At 39.5% G+C, this 25,074-nt stretch overlaps 1 protein-coding gene across 8 annotated transcripts in view; it reads left to right on the top strand.

Annotated features, from left to right (window-relative positions):
- The window catches only part of mast2 (microtubule associated serine/threonine kinase 2), a 144,748-nt gene that overhangs the window by 84,290 nt on the left and 35,384 nt on the right, over positions 1-25,074 (top strand). For 6 of the 8 annotated variants that reach the window (XM_085436905.1, XM_085436906.1, XM_085436904.1 and 3 more), the window contains 5 exons: positions 6,862-6,953; positions 17,354-17,429; positions 18,438-18,458; positions 19,665-19,743; positions 20,867-21,021. In XM_085436905.1, coding sequence (XP_085293031.1) covers positions 6,862-6,953; positions 17,354-17,429; positions 18,438-18,458; positions 19,665-19,743; positions 20,867-21,021 — 423 coding nt within the window. The remainder of the gene's footprint in view (positions 1-6,861; positions 6,954-17,353; positions 17,430-18,437; positions 18,459-19,664; positions 19,744-20,866; positions 21,022-25,074) is intronic. The other 2 variants (XM_085436907.1, XM_085436908.1) reach the window with 2 other exon arrangements.

Genomic DNA, 25,074 nt, shown 5'->3' with positions numbered 1-25,074 from the left:
ATTTTTGCCTTTAGTGGATAGTGGTACAGTGGAGAGAGTGAGCGAGGGGGAAGACATACACCAAAGGGCCACAGGTTGAACTCAAACCTGGGTCGCCTGCTCACCCAGTGAGCTAAACTGCCACCTGCTCTTGGGCAATGTGCACATGATGTCAAAACCAAAATAGTGCAATAGTTAAGACCTGCCACTAAGTTAATAAATGACTGAATGAACCATTTGACTTGTGTTGTAATTTACTGACTGTTTGAATAGGAACCCCAGAAACACTGGCTGCTTTGTGTTTCATAGTTTCTTTATCTTTACAGTGTTGGTGACGGTGACAGTGATCTAGATGAGTACCTTTAATTTTTCTGATGCCACTCTAATAAAGGTGCTTTATAAAAAAACGTTTCCTCTAAAAACCCTTTTCATTTAAAAGAAAACAAAAGTTTGATGCAACGTTTTTTGTTAGAAACTGTTCACAGTGACACAAGAACAATGCAGAGTTGAATCCTTTCTCATTTGTTAGATCATTAACCCTAAAGCTCTTGCCGCAGGAGCATACACACATGTCACCACACAGTCTGTTATCACTTTGATTTCCTGTGGTGGCTGTAACCCGCAGACAAAGTTATTGTGTGGGCTGTGGGAAATGAGTTTCGCTATAGATCTTATCCACATAAACTTACCTTCTGTCTGTTTAGTGTGTGTGTGTGTGGGTACATCTGCCAGTGCAGCTGTTTGTTAGTCTGTCAGCCATGTCAAAACCTGTATGTCTACTTCTATAACTGTGCCTTTTGTGTGTTATAGTGAAAAAGTTTATTGGATCTCAAGGTTTTTGTCATTTTAGAGACATAAAGTAAGCAGACGTGTGTTCAAACATTTACAGATTTGGGAAAACAAAGTGGTGGGCATGTCATAAATCCCCTAAACTCATATTTAAGAAACAAACAAATAAGCCTTTTTTTTCTGTTGCTGTAAATGATATCTTTTAATCACTTTCCACCATACTATTAAATGGGCAGGTGGATCAACTTGGATAAAAACTGCTAAGAGAAAAAAAAGGCCATTCTAGCTGTGGTAATGTTGACTGAAGATTCAGCCATAAATCCTTCTTCAGCCAGAGAAGCAATTCAGTCTTGGTGCTGTTACCTGACAGCCTGCTGCTTTGATGATACCAGGTACCCAAAAGCTTACTTATCTACCCACACATACAAACACACACAGAACCACACACACATGGATACACACACTCAGACAGTGTGTCTAGCCTTCAGTCAGTTCTGCATAATGGATGCATGTTTCCCAGCAGGGATCCAAAATGCCTGCAGGAGAAAGAAGGAAGGTAGGTTGGTAGTCTCGGTACTGAAGTTACATTTGTCTATGTGAGTCAGAAATAAACATACAGGAAGCTAATGTTGACAGTGGTTCAACCAACAGCAACTTACTGGAGTTGCTCTTGATTTTTAACTGTACCAGCTTTGTATCCTTTGCGCCTTTGTACCATCATATGTCCTTGGTACCTTGGCTGGTGACCCAAAACTAATGAAGGGAGAAGGAAATACAAAACACAGTCTAATTTCTATTTTAAATTACTTGGCTGCAAATCTCCACTGTCTTATGGTCAGCATAAACTAAATGCATTAAGGTATATATATATTTCAAACTGTCAGTGTTTGACGGCCAATCCATTTATATATGTGAAACATGACTTCCAATCCTTATGTTACTTGAAGAAATTGAACATGAAGTGTATAAGCAGAAGAAAATGATTGGCAGAAGAGTCATAATGATCATAATAACACTTTTATCGCTCATACTATATTCATCTCACTTCAGCAATATAGTAGAAGAGCTTCGATAGATTTCTAAAAGCATCATGTTATAGATTCATTTTATATTCTGGTCAGTAACAGATGAAAGAAGCTGACATTGTTTTTAATGGAAACTCCTCTGCCTCAGTAAATTAAGCTCCACTGGAAGGCACCTGCTCACTTCCTCTTTTCCCCAAGCGTTTCTGATGCGTGACTCGGATGGTATTCCATATTGTTGAGACAGTCACTATGATTTGTTCATTAACTTTGTTCACAGCAGCAGACTGAGTGACGGTTGCTGTAAAGAAACCTTTACATGCTGAACAGTTTTTTTGTTTTAGCGGGACTCTCAGAGCCGCAAGCCATAATTGTCACCCTTCTGTCGTCTCCTGGCGAAGGCGGTTCATTTGTTCCTTTGCTTCTCTTAATCTTCTTCTCTTCGCTTCTCATCCCTTGTTGTTACTCTGAATCTTCTGCTTTCTGGCAGACATTTGTCAAACCAACATCACCTTTTCCACATTTACCTCAAGATTTCCATTTTAAAACTTTACAAATTACCTCAGCAACCATTCCTGATTTCTTTGAAGGCTTGGATGGCATTTACAGATCCAGAAAAATTCTAATACGTCTTTTGTCTCCAGAAGTTGATTCTGGACGTAGCGTAGCGTTTTCAGTGTTTCTACGTCCAGATGAACAGAATCAACTTTTGGAGATTTACTTACCTGGATGATTCAGCATGCATCAAGAAATGTGACTTTTGGTTATAATTTGAATTTTAAATTGAAAATGAATCCAATGATCAGATTTCTTTGACTTTCTTGACCACACCCCTTCTCCCCAGAGGATGGAGCCTATACATTTTGGAGCCTCAATCATCTGTTCTCATTTGCAGCATCAAGACTTCAGCTTAACATTTTTTGATGACAAACCCAATGACCTTTCTTCTAATAGCACCTTAAGGCCATGCAACTGTTTAATTAGCTTCCCTGTTGTTCATTCAATCCATTACTTTAATACTTGAAGTTGTAGTCATTGTTGCAGACTCTGAATTTTGGTCATCAGTTCATCTCTCTCTCTTTCCAGCTGACCCTTTCTGTACATCTCTTCTACTATTTCCTAATGATCACCTGCCTTAGGCCACTTTTTTGTGTAGGCGTTTGTGTTTTCGACGTTTAAATTTCAGGCTTTAGGGGAAAACTTTCAAAAGATCAATGGTGTATATGTGTGTCTTCGTAAGATGAAGATATTCCATGAACACACATCACTGAATCTTTAATTTGGCAGTACATCTGTCATTTATGTTTGTGTGTCGACTACATGCTGCCACAAACTGCTGAAGTGGCACATTTCAGCAGATGGTAGAAGATACATGCATTTGCATACAGAATATCGTATCTACATTACACATAGTATTTTTTGCCATTATGAAATATATTTTTTTAAAATCCCAGATGCGCTTTTTGTTCCCTTTACCTAAATATCAATTCTAATATATTAACTCTGAAGCTAGACTAAAGGACTAGGGTAAGATTTACTAAAGTTCCTAAACTTTAGGCGTAGAAATCATAGAACAAAGATTAAGAGCATATCTGACAAGAAAATTTAAAAACATACTTAAGAGAGATTTCAAACTATTTTTTTCTTTGTGGAAAAATGTTTGTTGTGTGATCATTCAGGCGCGTTTAGCCTGTCAAAAACACTGCACTACACAACTGCATAATTACAGCCAGCAGATGTGATGGGCCAATTAACACAGCACACACATGCTGTTACTGCTGGCATCGAGACAATTTGCCAGGAGAGTCCCAATTTGTCTGTCCATTTGTTCTCTAAAGACATTTTCCTACAATTTAGAATAATATACACACAGCAGGACTGAAAGGAAGTACTTAGCATTTGTCTTCTGTACAGACATAATACAGGACTGCTTGATTTGTACTCAATCAAAGATGAACAAATGCCAACCATTCTGTTTTAACTATAAAGGGTAAATTTATAGTTAAAACTTTTTTTTAAAAAAATCTGCTTTTAGCTTTGATGCTGTCAATGAGTCAATAATCAATAATAATGTTTCAATATACGAGCTCTGTCATGATCAAGAACCTTAAAGTTTACGAAAGTAAAATGTTAAAAACTAACCACTGTTTTTATCCACTGCTAAAGTTACAAAACAAAAAAGAAAAGTAAAAGACAGTGTCGTCATAATCTGACACACGCATAGTTTTGAAATAGGTTCCATTCAGAGAGATGCAGTTCAACAGGCTGCTGTGTAGATTGATATAAACCTGCGTCAGCTGCATAGGGAGAGAATAGTAGTAAATGACATAAATCATAATTTTGTTGGTCTTGTGTGTGGGATTAAAATAGCTCCAGGTAATTAGTTATCCTGGAGTATGGAGATCCTTTACAGCCTTTGTGATGCTTTCCATGTTCACAACTCTGCTAGGCTCCACTCGGGTCCCAATCATCAGAAAGCGAGCTCAAGGATACCTTTTTGTTTTTGTTGCTAGTCTGCTTTTTGGACTTGGCCATTGAGAAACTACATTACGACGGGCCAACTGCACATGCATCCCAGTCCTTGTAGAAGAAGTAGAACAAGTATAACTACACTGTCAGTGTCTGCAACTGATTCTTGTTGAGTTTTGCTTTAGATTTCATTATGTGTCTTTAAGTATTTGCGATATTACAGCGTTTTATCATTTTTTAATTTTCATTTTTCATTTTAGTTTTGGTTCATGTCTTCATGTTTAGTTGTTTTAGTTTCCTCAGTGTTGCCTCGTCTGTTCCTCTTTCTGTTGGTGCCTGTCCTTCTGCGTCTGTTATCAGGTTTAGTGTGAGCAGAGTTCAACATACCCCAGCTATCTTTCTGTTATCTGGATTCACTGAACATTGGAAATCAAGGTAAGCAGTCATACAAAGCTGCTTATCAACTCGCTAAGTTAACTCTGGGTTTCTCTGCACGTTCACATGGAAGGTGTGGGACATCTGACTACAACTACGTCACCAAATTGAGACACAAGAGAATCTGATGGCTTAAAATCAAGCATTTCATTAAGTTTATATTTAAAATAGAAAATCATTTTGTTTTTTGCTCTTTCAGCTGCAGCCCTGGTAGTACTTAGTGGTCAGAGTAGATCATCAGAATTCAAAGTTATACTTAGTCTACATGCAAATTTAAAATGAAGATCTCTAAGCGCAGTATAGGTGTACTGTTTGAGGACCAGATTTTCTGAGAACCGAGGGAAAAAAAGTCTTCCCATTGAACATTTCTTCAATTTCCGTCCTCTTTGGCACTAAAACAGAATACCCAGACTCAGGAGATATCAATGGAAAGCCCAGGATGTCCTCTATTAAGCACATCAGGACTTAGTAGGGTAGCTCAAATAAGTCAAAAGATATTGACGAAAAACAAATGTCCATTACACAGGACAGAAATGAATAGGCTGGTTCTCAGAAGGGTATATCAAGGCTCAAAAAAATAAACATTTTGTAGATTTTCAGGCAACACAAATAAAAATCAAGGAATAGAACTGAGTCATAGAATCTCTACTTTTTACTGATGTTCATCAGGGAAATGCAAAGACATTACAGTGTTCAATTACACTCTGAATTACACTCCTACCATCCACGCACGAGGTCTTCCAGTAATAGTGACTGCTGTTTTCCATAAAGTTAATTGGTCAGTAGGTGTTGATTTTGCACCAATTGCTCCCTAACCTGAAAAATAACCTGAGCAGGTTAGGTTTGCAGCAAAAACTACCAAAACAATATACTCCAGCACGAAGTGAGCCACCTTCATTGTAGATAAAATGGGATTGAACATGACGTTACCTGGATAAAAAACATCCTGCTTTGTAGTCCAGGTCTCTCGTCTCCATTTTGGTTTGGCTGTGAATTCTCTCGGGGTTTTTTTCTTCTGGTTTTTACTTAATGTTTGTCTAGTTGTTCTCACATGTGGCGGTTTTCACGTGTTTCCCATTTTCTTCCCTCTTCCCAGTTAATTCCCTCAGTCGGTCTTGTCCTCCGCCTTGTTCACTCACCTGTTTTCATAACATTGGGCGCCTATCACTATAGCCTGAGTTTAGCTTCCTGTGCTTTGCTAGCTTTTATACTGTTTAGCAATCGTTGTGCAGCATCTTTTGTGAACATACAGCTTTTGGTTCTCTGTCACTCTTAAAGCATGACAGAATAGGTGTAATGCTCATTTTTAAAATATAGTCACTATGTTTGCGTTTTCATTAAAAACAACATGGGCATCTGCCTTCACGTGCATTGTTCTCAGCCAGTGTTGTCTGAATGTGAGAGGTGGCTGCTGAGCAAATGTGTCACTTTAGAAAGATATCATATCAGCGTACCTGGATGCCACATCACAGCATCCTCTTCCATCTGTAATTTCCCCTGAGTGAAGCTAGCCCTTCCTAAGTCATTACAGGCACACTTGGCTCGGAGCTTCAGAGTAAACAACAAAGTCGAATAATCTTGTGAGCTTATGTTGGAGGTGTTAGCTGTGAAGACTGCCCCCTCATTTCCTCCTCTTCTCCTTCTGTCTAGGGACAGATGTCACAGCTTTAAAGCAGATTGCTCTTTCCTCGACGAGTGTCTTTGGTACAGCAGTATGTACACATCCGTATGAGCATCTTAGCCCAAAGGGGAGCTGAGGTCTCCTACAGAGTACCATCTAACGATGCCTATCTGTTTTTCCCAGCCCAAACCTTTCAGTCTCTTATTTTGTTAAAACTACATCTTCTGCATAAGATGTAATTCAGCTGAGCGCACCTCACTCTATAAGAGTCGATAAGAGTAAACAAGAACAAATGACTAACTTAGCATTCATAAGAGTGTGTGAGGTTATGATGTGCTTTCATAATGTCTGTGACTGGTGATTGTGGCTATGAAATCCCAAGGAACATTTATAGAAGCAAATTCCATGCCAGGAATGTGTCCTTCATTGAAGGTTCTATGAAATCCTTGTACTTATGTAAAGAGTTAATTACCCTGACTTTATTTGTTTCAAATTTGAACTTAGATTAAGCTGAAGTCACTAAATTGCCTTTGTTTTTGTTCTCAGTTGTCGGGCAAGCAACAGGAAGAGCCTGATTGTCACGTCCAGCACTTCGCCCACTTTGCCACGACCACACTCACCTCTGCATGGACACACAGGTAACACACACTCCTTTATATAAACTGCCTTTGATGTTTCAAACTATAGACCTGATATACTCAATACTGTAATATCATCAGTATCCATAGTACCAGTTTCAGTAGTCCAAATCCACTCTCACTGGTAGCATAGCAAAAGTTGCTGAATAAATTATGATGAAAAGGTGATAATTTAGGTGTTGTTTTATTGGAAACTTTGACTCTGCTCAAATGTTGTTGTTCTGCTAAAAGTGTGTAGTAACAGCAGACAAGTTGCATTACATGGAGTCGTGTTGTTTACAATCACACACCAACAAAGCTCAATTAACAGCTCCGGTAGCACACTGAGATCGCACAGTGAGATGTTTGTTTGTGTGAATGAATGCACAGGCTGACATACGGTCAGCTGCCGCAGACAGACTTTTATTTTTAACACTTATTAATAACCATTGTTTTTTATAATGATGCTTTAGCTAATAGTTTGTTGCTGTTGAATATTTAGTACTTTTAATGTTCATCCATTGGTTACTAATTAGTTTGAAATCTGAAATAAAAAAAAATACTTCATTGTTTATTTTCTTTATTGTAAAATTGCTTCAGGGTTTTAACAAAAGCATTTAAATGCCTGGGTAAGTAAAGAAAGTTTTATTTTAAAATGTAATCTTTGTAAATAATAAGCAAATAATATTAGCAAAATGTTCTCCGATTTTAAAGTAATTTTCTCTTATCTGTATAATATGAAACATATTTAGAAAATAAGTATTTTTTGTTAAACAAACCTACTCCTTAAATAAATGTTGCCATTATTATTGATTAGTAAATATTATTATTTGTAATTTAACACCATGTTACTATAATTAAGATGAAATATTTACTTCATCTTAATTATTGTATAGATTGTTACCAATGCATTACTTAGATTTTCACACTTTTAAAACTGACATCATCAAGATATCGTTACAGTAATGCAAGACAGAAGACAGACTGATGGTTGTCTTTGCTGATTGGCTTGAATTCGTATGCATTCCTGCAATATTTGTATAGCTTTTAAAATCACTGAAACATATGCATATATGCTGAGCATGCAGGTGATTATTTTGTTACAATACAATGTTCTTCTGGGAAACCTCGGGTCGAAGGCATTCATGCGAATGTCACTTACCGTTACTCCCACGAACACATTGCTGAAGACGAGGCACAACTCTCATAGGAAGAGCAGTTGCTGATAACAGAAGGATAGTACGTCGCACCACACCTTTGCTGTTCTTTACTATTTTCAAGTTACAAAGAAAAGAGTCTGAAGTGGCTCAGTCTCCAGACACCTTACTTCATAATCTGACTGAGCCTCTGTGAGATCCACTCGCTCTGAAATCCACATAACACAGAGAATAACGTGTCAGCATCCAGTTCCCCAAACCCATCCAACAACTCCCTAAAGATCTTGAATCCATGTCCCAACTGTTTTTGGACAACAGGGGAGTCCCCAATATGGGTGAATTTTGTTTTGTTTTTTTGGATAGTGTATAAATTTTCTGGACTGTATAATCTGAGGGCACTCTGGCACAATTAGCAGTAGTTTCTTGACAGAATTTTGATTGCTTAATCTCATCAGATAAAAAGAAGTCAAGCACCTTGACAATAATTTTGCATAACCACTGATTTGCTGGGTGACTTAGATTTGCCAAATTTGATGAAGTGGAAGCAGCTTCCCAATGATTTTATGTGCTTTAGCCTTTTGTAATGTGCTAGAGCACATAAAATCATTGGGAAGCTGCTTCCACTTCGTCAAATTTGGCAAATTGGTATTGCATTTTCTTGTCTCCCTGTGTAAGGTCAGTGTCTATAACTTTAAGCTGATCTTGCAGCAGGAAATACATCAAGATGAGATTTTGCCTTGATCTTTGACAAACTGACACATTTATAGAAAGAAAAATATTTCACCCTTATCAAATACTCTTGAAATACTCCTGAGAAGAAGCAGGCAAGAGTCACTTCAAAAGGATTCCACCCACCATGCCATCATACGTACGTTCGCTATGAAAAAGTGTGTGTGCTGATATTAGAAGCTGTATGCACACACACCAAATGATTCGATGAAATGTGTGCTAACAAAATGTCTTCTGAACACATCTGACAGGAAGACAAGCGCACAAACCCACCAACCCACACACCCACCCATCCTCTCCTCCACCCTTCGAATGTATAGATGGAAAAGAGATGGAAAAAAGAAAAACTATGATTGATGGTGCCTGAAGGGGACTGAGCGAAGGAATCAAAATATAGACTGAAACAGCAGAATGGAAAAGGATTATTGGTGGCAGTAACTGAATGGGAGGAGAGAGAGCGAGAGCTCAATGAATATGAAAGATGGAAAGATGGTAAAATATTGAGGAGAGAATATTAAGGAGAGGCTGCGTGACACAGAGAAACACTCATTACCATGTTGTGTTTACCTTCACCCGATAGTGGTAGTAGTGTTTCTTTGGGTGGGTGACATCGCCTCAAAATTATATTGGCAATAACAATATTTCGGACAATATGAGAAAAAGTTTTCTTAACATGGTAAAATAAACTTAAATTCCAAAAGAGTTAAATAACAAACAGCAACAAAACCAGCAACAATTTAAATTTTAATAGCGTTTTAAAATTTAGTGCAAATAAATTTTGCAAACATGCTAAATCCAGCTCAGTTAAAGACTTTTTACTGCACAGTGCTGGTTTATACTGTTTAAACAAGTATTGTTTGGTCAGTCAGTCAAATGAAGTTTAAAAGCCACTTTGTAAATGTAAAGTTTATTTTTACTCTTGTAACATTCTTTCTCAGACACTGATCTCAAACCATTTTCTGAAGCCACCAAAATATATATTTAAATATTGATATCCTGATACTGATTTCATAAACTACTCATGAACTATGAAACACAGGCTTAGAGCCAAGCAATCAGCGAGCCTTTGCTACTGATGGGAGCTTTGTCATCCTCCACTCCCCACAGCATAGCACAAGCACTGTTTTATTTTGGCACCAGTCTATTGTGTGACTGGCGACCTTGGTGTCAGTGAATGATCATTTATACAAGAGCTGCTGTTCACCATAAAGTAAATTGCTGTCTTCCCTGAATATCAGCTGAATATCTATAGGTTGTAGTCCTGTGGTTAGTGTATGGTTTCTGTTCTGACTAAAAGGTGCACAGATTCTACTTGTATGCTGAAGCACTGATCTGTTAATCAGATTTTCCTGTATTTCATTATGCTGTGAAATGACACAGGAACAATACTGTGATGGCTGAAATTAGCAAAAGACAATGGAAAGGGTTGGAAATAAAAGACATGTTGTTTTTGTTTTTGAGAGGGGGTTTTAAACTGTTTTTGGCAGCTCACTGAGAGGATAAAAAAATTCACCATCATCCATCCATCCATCCATCTTCATCCGCTTTATCCGAGGCCGGGTCGCGGGGGCAGCAGCCTAAGCAAAGAGGCCCAGACCTCCCTCTCCCCAGCCACCTCCTCCAGCTTATCCGGGGGAACACCAAGCCGTTCCCAGGCCAGCCGAGAGATATAATCTCTCCAGCGTGTCCTAGGTCTGCCCCGGGGCCTCCTCCCGGTGGGACATGCCTGGAACACCTCACCCAGGAGGCGCCCAGGGGGCATCCTTGTCAGATGCCTGAACCACCTCAGCTGGCTCCTTTCGATGTGGAGTAATTCACCATCATACATTACTTATTTGACATGATGATTTTCTTTTCATAGTTTCATATCTGACTGGATAGATGTCCTACGGGGCATCTGCAGTGCGTAGAAGTGATCTGTGGTTGCCTGTTTGTATTCACAGTGTGGTTTGCTGTTACTAATACTGTACACTTCTTTTGCTCCATTCTTCTATCTTCCCTTCCTCCTCTCCATTTACATCTTCCAGCTGCTACATTGCCATGGTAACTGTGCCACTAGTCCTGCAGTGCTGTCTATGTGTCCTAGACCCTGCGCAGGAATTAAATACCTCTAATTAAACAGCACTAATTAAAGATGCTGTTTTTCATTTTCTGTCCTGTTACACTTTGTTTAGTTTGAATCTGTTTACTTGAATAATGTAAATTTTGGTTTCATATCACGTGTGAACACAGCTCCACACTTCCACTGTAACTGTCTAATCCAGGCTGTGATATCTCATTGTAGACACGAACTGATTAATATGAACCACTGGAGGTTAAGCCTTGTCCTTTCATTCCCTTTTCCTCCTTCTCAGTTTCTCGCTCTTACCATAATCCTGAATTTCATCATAGTTTCAATCACCAAGCCATTTGCTGCTAATCAGATGGAAATTCTTCAGTCTAATATCCTGAGGGTCTGATGAGCACCAATCCTCTCCAAAAAAAAAAGACTTATTAAATGTTGGAGGTCTGCATGAATCCCTTGTTGCCTCTCTCATGATCTCTTTTTCTCCTCTCTTGATATTTTTGTAATGTTTTAACATCAAGCTTCATTTTCTCTTCTCTTCTCCCCCATTTACTCACACAGAATATCTCCATCTTTTCTATTTGTTTCACTTCACCAGCCCGTAGTTTCCGCTCTCCTGGCTGACAGAAAGCTGTTATTTGGTAAAGGTCAGCTTGTGATTGGCAGCTATACGCTCTGAGTCGAGATGAATACTGTCAAACCACTGCTCATTTTTGCAATTGTAATGAAGGACTGCAAGAAAGATGGCTTTTCTTTTGTTCAGTTTCATGTCACAGACTCAAGGCTAAATATATTTATACATACATATGCATGTATTGCACATTTCTTTTTACCCCTTCCCCAATTATTTTGATTTCCCCACCTCGTCTTCACCGGAGAGGGAGCAGGCAAGTGAAAATGAAGAGCCACAGAGTAGATATCACATTTGCATGTATCTGATATGAAAGCATATGTCTTGGTTTTTGTTAAAGTAGGTCACTGTCACTGCAGTTTACTGCAGGAAACCTAAAAATGTGACAGCAAAGTAGCTTCTATATATGGTGTGATGAGACTTCTTACTACATGCACTCAGTTATAATTTACATTTCACTTCACTTTTTCTTATTCAGGTGCAAAATTCATGCCACAGTGTTTTTTCATAGATTCCATAGTGATTTTTCTTTGGAAACTATTTGATTGTGGCATAATTATAACTGACTGTGGTGTCAGTTGAGACTGCACGATCAATAGATGGACACATTGCTGCTATTTCACTTTACTGCAGTACATATAAAGACACACATGGGAGATCCACAAAGCATAGACGTGATCTTAGATCAGGTCTGTTTGAGTTTTCAAGTCGGCTCTAATCTCTGTCAAAAAACGTGGAGAGTTCAGTCCAAAATACTTGCGAGCCATCGACTCAGCACTCATGATTTGCATGTTGTGTTGAACATACATTATATGTCAGTAGGGCTGCCACAAACGATTATTTTGATAGTCGACTAGTCACCGATTATTTTTGCGATTAGTCAACTAATCAGATCATCATCCATTGGAGTAAAACATACAGCTTATTGCACCAGCATGCATCTGCTCTTATATACCGTAAATGTCGGGCTATAAGCCGCTACTTTTTGCACAAGCTTTGAACCCTGCGGCTTTTAGTCAGGTGCGGCTTTTCTATGGATTGTCCGTGATTTTTGTCATATCGTAAGACGATTTGTTTTGTGTGTTCCGCTGTTGTACGGCACTACGTTGCCTGGCGGAAGGATCGGGGTTCAAGAGTGGTATGTTAGTCACATGTCCGTCCGCCAGGCAACGTAGTGCCGTACGAAGTAGCGCGAAAAACAAACTTCAAAGTAGCGCTACGCGTTCAGCGGGAGTCGTGGATGATGAGCGGCGATAAACTTGCAAGTTATGCCCAAAAAGCAAGTTATGCCCAACTCCACCGGTGGATTCTGACAGCGTGGAAAAGTGTGAAAACATCCACGATCACCAACGGATTTCGAAGGGCTGGACTGCTGCATGATGGAGAGGAGGACACCGCCACGGCCCTTCTGAGGGTGTTCGACTCTGACACTGACAATGAGGATTTCTTTGGTTTTGAAAGTGACAACGAAGGAGAGAAGAAGAGTGGATGACGAAGCCATCATGAGCCTGTTTGTATCCGACACTGGAGAAGAGGACTTTGGTGGTTTTAGTGCGTAGGAAGAAGAGAAAGATGGTGGTGAATGACTGACTTTTCTTCTTGTTAAAGCTGTGTCACTGCACCTGAGCCTAAAAGGTAGGCCGAATCTATTTTTCTGGTGTGCTGTAGGCTACTGTTATGTACTACATGTGCAAATATGTACCCATAACTTGTTTTTCAAAATATTAATAAAAGTGATGTCTCCAAACAGCCATCTCTTTCCTGACAATTCCCTTTGTGCATATTCTCTTACATATGATGAGTCAACATTGAAACACCTGCGGCTTTTGGTCAGGTGCGGCTAATGTATGTACAAAACAGGATTTTCCCCTGATTTTAGCTTGTGCGGCTAATATTTAGGTGCGCTTTGTAGTCCGGGAAATACGGTAACTATCATTAGCTTACAGCTTTAAGTGTTTAAGGTGTGTGCTAACTAAAAATAAAGACAAGATGATAGTTTATTAAATTTTAATGAAATTTGCAGATTGTTTCGGTGAAGTTTAATAAACTCCTTGCTATCTAAAATTTAACGGGACACTGGAGTATATTCTCGAGCATCTCACACTTCTGATGATCAGCTGTCTGCTTGAAGTTTATTCAGCTGTGTAAAAACTATAACTTTAATCTCAGACAAACCGATTTACTCAGGAACAAATAAAATACTAAAAAAAAGCCAAACAATAACATTTGTAAGTTATCTAAGTGACTTATGTATGTTTAACCTGAGTAGCGAAAGACGGTGGTGGGTTTGAAAACAATTTGCAGGGAGTCCGGTGTTCTCACGGCGCTAGTGAGCCTTGCCCCCGGCTAGCAATCGAGCTAGTGGGTAACAGACGTCTCCGAAAATGTCGGAGCGCTTTTGAAAATATGTGGTCTTGATAAACTGAGCAGATATTTGAGGTTTACACAGCTACATTCTCGCCTGAAAATATGTTAAACGTTTATTTTGTGACCCAGAAAGAATAATAAGAGTAATATTAAAACTAACTAGCTGCTGCCATTGTTGGAAACTGAGCTGGGCTGCGCTATGAATTCTGGGACACAGCTACTTCTTCTTCTTCGGGGTTTAACGGCAGCTGGCATCCTTGTACATGCAGTGCTGCCATCTTCTGTTTCAGTCCATTATTACACTCTTAAATCCTGCTACTTATTCCTGCGTCTTTTGTGATCTTACAAAGCTTCAAACGACGCGTCGACTATTAAATCAGTCGTCGACGATTTTGATAGTCGACGTAATCGTGACTAGTCGACAAATCGTGGCAGCCCTATATGTCAGTAAGTCCATTAGCTCATGGACTTATAATTGTGAAGGTGTTAATACACACAAGTATTAAATACATATCAATATATTATTTGGCAAAAACCTGCAGGTGCTGTGAGTGTCTTCCCCATAAAAGAGGATACCACAGGCTGGGAGAGCAAATAGCGAAGGAATGTCTAGTTTTTATGTTTCATGACAATCTGTTCGGTCTTTGGTGATTAAAAAAAGGATTAAAGTGACTTTCTTTTGTGGTGAAACACTGCGTGACTGCGTGTCCTGTGCGTGCATCTGGTACTCTTGTCATCAACCTATGAGCACAAACACATTCTCGTGCAAAAACGTCTGAGGAGACCTAAACATCCTTTCTAAACACAAACACACCAGTTGACCCATCGCTGATGTGTCTGATTTCTCTTTGCTGAGAGAGATGGATCTTAAATAATGTCCATGCACATATGCACACACAGTTCTAAGTATAGTATAAAATATGAACAGGGAGGATCGGTGCAGTGGGTGAGCCTGCTAACAGCTCCAGGGACAACTCCATGTCCTTTTAAATGCAACTTCAGCAGCATCCTTGCAGCCATACTACATCATGTATAAGACATTTGACACAAGTAAGATGTACACTAACAAGCAATCTGTCTGACTAATAACCTACCTGTTCACTCCAATATGTGCATACATGTTCTGCACAGCCAACTAGACAGACAGAGGTTCCCATCTGACGACAATCAAATGCTCGCATTAATATTTGAGTTTCTGCTCTGTCCAGACATGCTGCGGAGAAAACTGCATAATTGATGTGGAAATGTCCGACTACTTAATCTCTCCTCCTGTTTTTGAGGCAGCCAGCCGTTCCTCTGCTATTCATCTGTGTTCACCCTTTCTTCCTTCAGCCTCATTCTGCTGAATTATTATCAGAGTGCTGTTTCTCCCTGCAGATACTGACCGTGAATATCCATTCCACTGCTTTTGCTCGGTTATGTCAGCATATTTAATTAAAAAATGTCAGCTTTATTAAACAGAGGATCATCTGTGGCTTCTGTGGCAATGGCTGCATTATGAGCTTCACAGTCAATTCAAGCTGTTCTGGAGATATTTGGTGTTCAGTGAAGAGAAATGTTTCCCTTCTGTGTTGAAGTTGAAGCAGAAATTGAGTGTTTGTGTCCCCAGTTTCTCAAACTAAGTTATTGTTTAGCTACTTACACGTGATTTTGTTTGGGGAAGCTGTTTTTTCTTCCCCTTTATCCAGTTAAAAGTAATTAACTCACTGATTGCCACAATCATTATATGATGTGTTATCAGTCTAAGTGATGTAAAAGGAGTTAACTGAACTGCATTCATTTATCTTTGTATATTTTCAGCAGTGTAATAGTAAATGTAAAAAGCAGGTGGTTCACCTACTTTATCTTAATCTAAATTTTTAACTCCACCTTTCTGTGTGATTCAAGAAGACAGACGAGTCATTCCTTTAAGATCTTTACCTTTTACTTTCCCCTGTGTGCTCGTTCACTTAATGAGACACTCAATCAGGTTGTGAGAGAGCCCATCTTCTTTCCTCTCTGTCTTCTATTACAGCCACTTCCCCTGTTTATTTATTTATTTATTTTTCCTATTTATTTTCTGCATATCGCCCACGCTTCTTCTCTTCATACATCTTACATTCGGATTCTCATTTTGCTCTTGTCTTGTTCAAGGTCAGAAATTTAAAGTGATGGAGAATAAAGGAAAACAAATGAATGAGCAGAACACTTAACGCATGCTCTGTTTTCACAGTGAGGGCCTTTTTATCTTCCCATTCATATTTTCAGGTTGGTAAATGCAGCAGGAAGATGTCTTGCAGCACAAATAATTCATTCTGTAAAGTTTTAAGAACCCCAGTATGAACAATACTGCACAGATGAAAGAAGGCATATTTATTTAATGTTTGCGTCAAAGGAAATCTTCTGGTCAAAAATAACTTGGTGATGTCATCGAGAGTAGGTTTCTGGTTAGACCCTATACAGAAGAAGACATTTATAAAAATATAATAGTATATTATAGTCCAAGTATTTGGTTTGGGTTGGGATGGAAATATTTGCAGTGTTTTGTAGTAATACTGCTCAAGCAAAGTATCTATAAGGTGAAAAATATTAGTCCTGGCATGGAACAAATCTCCGACACAGTTACTGAATTTACCTCTAATGCATCTTACTAGTCAGTAGGTAATGAGCTAAGAGGGTAAAGTAAAAGGAAGTTAACCAGCTTTTGGTAAAGACAAAGTTTTCTTTTTTCTGATCCACAGATATTATTTTGTATTTGAGATTACTGTCTTGAGTAAGCACATATCTTTGCTATGTTTTATTATTGATATAATGATATCATTACTGGGAGCCGTTACTTGGGCTTTGATCAGAGTAGTAATACAAAGTCCCTCTGCCTCTTTCTTTATTATTTTGTCTTGGATTTTTATTTCCTTGAACTCCACTTAAAAAAGACATCTCACATCTTTATCATCAGTCTCAGTTGCCAGTTGTGCGTTTGCAGACATCCCCTTTTCCTCTTCTGCATCTTTGCATCTTCTTTTCCGTGATCATGGTTGGTTGGCATGCTCACTGGCATCAGCATGATGCGCTGATCCCTGATACAAACAATAGTAGCACCAAGTTGCTGAGCAACAATGACATGAGATGACAAGTCCAGAGATGACAAAAAAACCCCAAAAAACATTTTTCTTACCTATTTGCATAGTCTGTGGTGTAATTTTCTTAAATCTCTTTTCACTGAGCAAATTCACTGGATTAAGACTTCACACATTGTCTTTTATTAGTAAAATGGCACACGTTAACAAAACACATCCCGATCAGTTACTTCATGGCTGATGAGAAGTTAATTAAGGTAATCGGATATGATTTTCATTCCCTGTGATTCTCCCTGAATTAGCTGCCACAAAAGTGTTCACTGTGTTAAAGAAAGAACTCATCACGTGAACACAGATGTAGGTTTTCTGTCTGTCTTACTGTCATTCCTGCTTATTCCTTTACTTCTGTTTTTCAGGGACCAGCCCACTGGACAGTCCTCGCAACTTCTCTCCCAACACAGCTGCACACTTCTCCTTTGTTCCTGCTCGCAGGTAAGACTTCCATTTATGTGCTAAGGATGTTTGTGTTTGCAGTCACACATGTAAAAAACACAGAAGCGCTGTTGTCCTCAATAAACAAACTGATTGTATTAGTGATCATTAGCTCTTACCAGTTCTTTTCAGTTTTAAGTTATACAGTACATCAGGAAAAAAAATAGAAATAAAGTAATAGATTGCAGATGTTGAGCCCAAATAGATAAGGTGTACTTCATCTTTTAATGTCCGTATCTTTGAAACAGTGTTAAACAACTCAGTGACCTATGAGAGCTGAGCAGCTGCTGATGTAAATGAGTGTGTGAGCTGATGAGGAGGCAAATTTGTAAATACTATTTTACATATCTTATCTTTAAAAGATCTGTACTCTCATATCTGTGCCGTGGCTAGCGTATGTTGCTAACTTCCGGGAACTATTGTGAGACACTGTGATCCCTAGCTGTGGTGGGGGGGTTGGAATCTATTTGATTGAACTGAGACTCTCCATTCGAGGACTGAGCCGAACAGGCAGGCTGTTTGCACGACGACGTCATCAAACACCGAGACACTGTGTGTGTGAGGTGCAGCAGCGAAAAGGAGCATTAGTGCTGATTTGAATTGGAAATCCCTCTCTGTCCAGCCACTGACCTCAGAGCTGCCGCTGCTCAGCACACTGTGGGGTGAGAGGGACACCGTGTGGTGGAGTCTGATATGACGGGCCTACTGTTCCTACTCGCATAAAAGCCTTATTTTACCAGAAACACTTTCATTTAAATGTATTTTTCATTTGGCTTTGCATGAAAATAATTGTGCTTGTTGTCATAAAATAAAAAATACATATGGCTTGCAACAAAAAGTGTGCCACTCTGCACTGCCAACAAAGTATCAGCAGTTAAACGTTTTTCTTTATCAGATATGTTTTGTTTGGAAAACCAACTGAGGCAATTTGCATCTATTTTTCAGTCTGTGTGACAGCAATAAAAATAAATAAATAAAAAGAAAACCATTGTCTTGTCTTCTTCACAGCCATGGACACAGGTCTGACAGGTAATGTCTCCATTCTGACCTCTGACTTTTCCGCCTGCCTCTTCCTGCCCTCTGTCCTGCATGACTCAGCACACACACACACACACACACACACACACTTATCTCTGCTTTTTTTAATAAGTAGAGATAAGAATGACATGAAAAAGCATCCTCTTGTTTTTTTCTATTGGTGAATACTCAAACATTCTCATTTGTTCTCACAAAACACTTCCACAGGGGAAATCCATTTTCAGTTATGGCTCTTCAGGCTAGCCTCTCCTGTACTCTCTCCTCTGTTCACCACCTGTTTTAGGAATTCAAACATCCTAAATAGCAAGACCAGGAGTGTTCCTTTTGAAGAAGAAGGGTAATAAGGAGTGAAGTCAATCAGACACCAGGGGGGGGGGGGCAGAAGAAGGAAGGAATAACAAAGAAAAGCACAAGAGGAACTAACCTTCAAAATAAAAGTGGAACTAAATTGAATGAGGGACAGTCCCGAGACAACAGGAATATGTAGTCAGACAAGGTAACACGAGAAAAATGAAGACCCCCCAGAACACGTAGGCAATAGAGAGACAAAAAAACAAAAGAGAGAATTGCATCCATAAACAAATATCATAATGAACACCACAGGGTTTTGTTTTGTTTTTTTAGAGGAAAAACAAATCATTTTTTAGACATTTAAATAAGTGCTTTTATGATCTTTTTATAAATTTCTTCAAAAATCTCCAGAAGAAGTTTCACTCGTTTTAGCCAAAAGTGTAAAACAAAAAGAAATGAAATACTTGCGAGATGTTTTTAAAGTCGGACATGTTTAATTGGATTTGGAGCTGAGACACAGAAGGGGTAAGGAGGCACTTCAGGTTTGTTAGGATGAATATTTACTGAAAGTGACAAAAAGCTGGCTAATGTTTGATAACCAGAAGGTATTTGTGAAGTAAAGAATCCGGCTTTTCTGACACAGGATGAGCTGTCGAGTCTGTGAACTCTGTGGTGCTTCTCATTACGTGTGCAAAGTCTCAGTGGATGCTTTTTGCACACATTAGGTTCCATGCTATCTTTCCGCTTCACCTTTTCTTCCACCCACTGTAAAAATTTTCCACTGTATGTGACACTACTTCATCTTGTTATTCTGGCTGTGGAGAATATGTGGTATTTCACTGAAAATGATCATTGAGTGCTGATGTCTTCATTCATTTTCTTTAATGTTCGCTCTTTGTTTTTAAGGACGGATGGCAGACGCTGGTCTCTCGCTTCATTGCCTTCCTCTGGATATGGCACTAACACTCCCAGTTCCACTGTCTCGGTAAATAAATTCACTATACTCTGTCTATGCATGTATTTGTATGTCTGCTGTAGTGATCTATAGACTCATCCATGAAAACTAGAAACACATACTTTATTTCACTTACTACAAAGCTGCAAAACTGCCGTAGCCTCCACTGCTGATTCCTTCATTCTGATACCTTACTGTGTACTTCTGCGTCCTACTCTTTTTCTTTCCCTCACTCTTAGGGACATGTCAAATGTCCCACTTGGTCTTATTCTCCTCCTTGTCCTTTACCTTCTGCTGTTCTTTCATCTCCCTTTTTTAAAATTGCACACTTCCTCTGTGGCTCCTGCCTTTAAAATGAGACTTGCTGTGCATCAAAGGCAGCAGCCTGGCTAAGTTGTCTGAGAAGCCGTGAACTTGAGCATCCAGACTAACACAATCATTGTAGTAAGAGAGAACCGAGCCCCCCTTCTCTTTTATCTTATTCGGACAAATAAGACCTTTGTTGTGTGAATTTCACCCTAACTGGTGGGGTTTTTTTATGCTGTATGCCCTTTCTGTCACAACCCCAAAAGGATTCGTGCCTCCTACTGAAATCAAACCAGGGACTTTTCACTTGTCAGCTTTAGAAACTCACATTCACTGAAGTTCAGCTTAAAGTTGTTTGGAAAACCTTTCCAGTAGTGGAATTGCAAAGCTACATACATTATAATTTGATGACACACAGATTTACAGCTATGCCAAGCACTTCATTCTTCAGTCTTTCCACTCTGTTTTTCTGTGTAGAAACACCAGGAATTCCTGCAAGGACAGACTACCACAAATTGTTCCAGCTAGAGATAATGCTAGAATGTCCTTGCGCCAATTTCCATTTAGAGCACTTTAACTTTTCAAAAATACATCATACAAGCAAAAATAGTTTTAGCCTGTAGTATAATCCTAGCTTAGCTCCCTTCAAACCTTACAGGCATTTCCAGCTTTGAGTAATCTGCTTTTCCTGTCCCTTTCTCCTCTAATGAGAAGGGGACTAAACTTTACTCCAAAGACAAACTCAACCCAGAGTTCTTCTAATCCCAGTTTAGCTCCGGCCTAACTCCTCACTGTAGCTTCAGTGCTGGTTGTAATCTATGCTCCGTTTGTGCTCCTCCTCTCACAGTCCTCCTGTTCATCCCAGGAGAAGCTGCACCAGCTGCCCTTCCAGCCCACACCTGACGAGCTGCACTTCCTTACCAAACACTTCAGCTCTGAGAGCATCACAGATGAGGAGGGACGACGCTCCCCCGCCATGAGACCACGGTCCCGCAGCCTAAGGTAGGAGCTCTGGGCTAGCTCACAAGATATACTCTGATTGGATCCAGCAAAATGCCACATGAAACCCAGCCTACGTGTTAGCGGAAAGCAGAAATGAACGATAAAGCAAATGCCCTCCATTTTTTCTATAGCTGCTAGAGGCTTCCTGCAAAAGAAAAACCCTTGTAGGGCCCAGACGCACAAACCCTGCTTGCTATTCAAAGAAGAGTTGATGCAACACATGTCTCTGCTAAACATGTCTCTCTCAATTTTGTTTTACATTCAAAGGGAGCATATAATTTTCAAAAAGGAGTATAGTTTCTCAGCTTAATCAACCAGTATTATGTCTTTGTAAAATGTACAATTTTACAAACAATGTAGATCTTTTTGCACTTGTAGGTGCAGACCATTCAGATCAAGTCAGTACTTGAATTTAAAAGTAATCTCATAAATGTATCCTTTCTGTCCCGTGATCTAGAGATGGCTTTTCTCACCTTCAATTTGTGTCAGAAAAAGTGATGCAACGTAGCTTTATCAGTCAGTCCTGGATGATGATTGCTCATTTTGAGTGTAAAGTTGCTGGGCCTTCATTGGTCTGTAGAGGAGGCTCACACTGCTGCGCCCCTTCACTTGTGGAGGTCTGATTTTTAAATACAGCATAGCACTAAAATAGCATTTCACAAAGGATGAACAAACATTAGCAGACCCAGATTGTGTGTGTATTTGTCAGTCTTAAAAAGGTCACACATATTCCTCTGACTTACCCATGACAGGTATAAGTGAGAATAGTCCTCACTGTGACACTCACCTGTCAAACTGTAGCTCTGTCGGTGTTGCGTTGTCTTTGGCCGTCTCCAGCCATCTTTGCTTTTTTGTGATTCTATTTCTGTTCCTGGTTGTCAAGAGATACTTTCAGATTTCACCTCATCCTATCATCTACAGATTTTCTGTATCAGTCCTCTTTAAAATTTCCTTGTATCACACACTTGTTTTGACCCCTTCATCTTTATCCCTGTTTCTTTATGGATAGATATCGAATGCTTTCATCCTATGAGATGAAAGCAGGCAATACCAAGTTACATGGTGTGTATCTGATTAGACTCCCGCTGTGTTTAGTGGTGTGTGTGTGTGTGTTTGTGTGTGTGTGTGTGTGTGTGTGTGTGTGTGTGTGTGTGTGTGTGTGTGTGTGTGTGTGTGTGTGTGTGTGTGTGTTTGTGTGGTTTGCTATCTCAGGTAATCCACCATCAACAGTGTCCCTATGTAACCTTGATATCTCTCCAGTCAGAAAATAAAATGAAATAAAAAGATCTCAGATGTTACATTTTAGCACCAACCTGCTTCTATCAGAGATAAAAGAAGAGCTGACAAGCACAGAGCACTTGCTGACTGTGAGCAAGTTACTTTACTCTGAGGTGACTTTGAAAAGTGTTTCAACTGTGGCTGGTTGTCAGCCCCCCTCGTATGAAGGAGGAGTGAGCCTCAGCAAAACCCTGACATCATATTAGTCTACCAGCAGTGAGTGTCATTAAAAAGCTTTTAATGAGCAGTCTATAGACAATCTACAAGTTCAGAGGAATAGCCAACAGAAAGCAGTAATAATGTGAGGAGTAAATTAAACGTTTGAAAAGGAAACGCAAAAAGATAAAAGAAGAAGAACAATGAAAGAAATTAACTGGAGTCACTGACTGGACCCATCAGACAAAAGAAGGAGCAAGAGAAGAAGAGTATGTGTATTTGGATGAGAGGCATTATAGTGAACATGAGCTGCAAAGCAATAATATATAATAGAATGATCATGATTTTATCATTCTGTTGTAAGGAATGACCTTCACCATTGTTTTTGTCATTCTCTAGCTTCTTTATTAATTTCATTTTTTGCAGAAGCAAAGTAGGATCATAGATCCGTTTGTATTGTTGGGCTGTTAAGACATCATAGCTAAAACAAAAAATATATATACCTCATATTTATGTAGTAAACAAGGATGTTTAAATACAGAAAAACATTTTTTTTTAAATTCATATCAGTTTTATACACTCTTCAATCTGTCAGTCATCACCTGGACAGTTTCCATCACCTGAGGGGGTTCCTTCAAGGCTGAGCAGCTCTTGTCTCCTTCCCTTTCACTCTACAGTCTGCAACCATTTCTGTTGGTGAGTGTAGAGGTCAAGCTAACTGATGCAGCACTCCATCATTGCTGCTTCCTTTTTAACAGTCCTTACCGAGCCTGAAGATGTGGCCTGGCTCACTGAATAAATGATGGTCCCACTAAGATCAAACCAGGTGGACTATGTGTCACTGCAGGATTTTTTGGTTGCCACTAAAGTGTCGGCTTAAATCTGACCGTTACTAGCAAAGCCCCCACACAATAACAGCTCCTTCTAAATGATTCATGGTGGGAATGTCACAGGCAGAAACCATGTCTTCTTTTTCTCAGTGTCTGGTAAAGACACAGCAACTGATGAGGGGAGGTGCGCACTACTTAATCTCCGGGGAGCATCCCTGTGACATCCACACCTTTTTAAGGCTGGTAACTCCAATGAGCTTATACTCAGCAGGCACTGATTCCCTTCTTTGCTCCTCTTTTTCTGAGCCTTTTTCATAACAGTATTTTGCTGTTTTTAAGACTGCACTTCAAAAAGCCTTAAGAGGGCTTTTGCTCTTAATCTTAGCAGTAGCTTGGATCAGCACACCTGACAGCTTTGCTTTCTTCAGTGTTTTTTCTACACTGTGTGTCCAGACTTTTCTCTGGTGCTTTTATGCTGAGCAAACAGCAAAGTCAGAAATGGTAGGTGACTAATTTATCTGACAATTTAAACTTTAACGAATTTCACTTAATAGAAACAAGTTGCGGATTATAGATGAAATGTGTACTTCCAAAGAAAGGCTGTATGCAAACACAAAAAGCTAGAAAATATTTTATAATTATTTTTTTTAAATAGTTGAGTTTAAGCAGCTTAACACAAATTGAAATTCGTGACTGGAAACAGAGCCAGAAAGTAAATGAAGACAAAGTACTGAAATTACACTTTACATCAATTTTGAAAAGAATTTGCACCACTGTTTTAGGATTCACTAAACAAACATACCTTCACTGTTCCTTTATCTTTTCATTAGGTTTTAGCTTGGAGGATTTTAATGACATCACCGATGAATTTTGGTGGTGAAGGCACAACGTGCCCCCCTCTCTGTCACGCTCAATTAGGCGTCTTATTTCCCCAAGTCAGACGCCTCAGTTGTGAAGCAGCAATGTTATTTTTCTCTGTCTCGCTCTCTCACTCTCTCTTTTTCTCACACACACACACACACACACGCGCACACACACACACACACACACACACACACACACACCAACCAATCATCTCTCCTCCCACCTCACCTCAGCCTTCCCCCAGCCTCACCATCACCGTCTGATTCCCTGTCTCATCTGATTTACTTCAATTATCCTCTGCAGAAATCAGCTCTTTTGCATTTTGAGTGCCTTTTGTCACATGTGGCACCACTTAGAAAGAAAATGGGCCTTCACCCAATGTTTTAATTATCAAATTTCATATCTTTCTGAAAGTATAAGTGCTAACTTTCGAACTGCAGCCCCACACTAAAACAAGTGTCCCACAGTTTGCTCCAATATCTCTTCTCCAAGGTCATTTCTCAGAGTAATGACTAAGACGATTTTCGCAGGGATTGCCGCGAGGCAGTTTTTATTTCCCATTACCGCAGAAATATAGCCAGGTTCTAATTAGCCTTTGTCTGGCTTTCTTATGTTATTCATCCAGAGGATTTCACTCTGGCGTCCGCTACCGCACACTGAATGGGAGATTTATTTTAATATCTGCTCAGGCTGCTCACAGGCATGAGCGCCCAACAAGAAGAACACAAAGAAGACACCAATGATATACTGTGAAAATTAAGAAAGTGCCTCAGGCTGTTTTGGACAAACTCCACCTCCTTTACTTACTGAGCCCTGTGGCAGAGCTACAGGTTTTGATTGATTTTCTCTTTCCTTAAAGGCACACGGACATTAAAGAAGTGCTTAAAGTTGAACATGTTATCGCATCAGGTGATTGACGTACATG

Source organism: Copadichromis virginalis, linkage group LG17, assembly GCF_057382275.1.
Source record: "Copadichromis virginalis isolate Kocher_CV1m ecotype Utaka linkage group LG17, C_Virginalis_male_GT1.1, whole genome shotgun sequence".
NCBI classification, from domain to species: domain Eukaryota; kingdom Metazoa; phylum Chordata; class Actinopteri; order Cichliformes; family Cichlidae; genus Copadichromis; species Copadichromis virginalis.
Note: the sequence above shows the minus strand (reverse complement) of the source record. Positions and strands in the feature narration are given on the sequence as shown.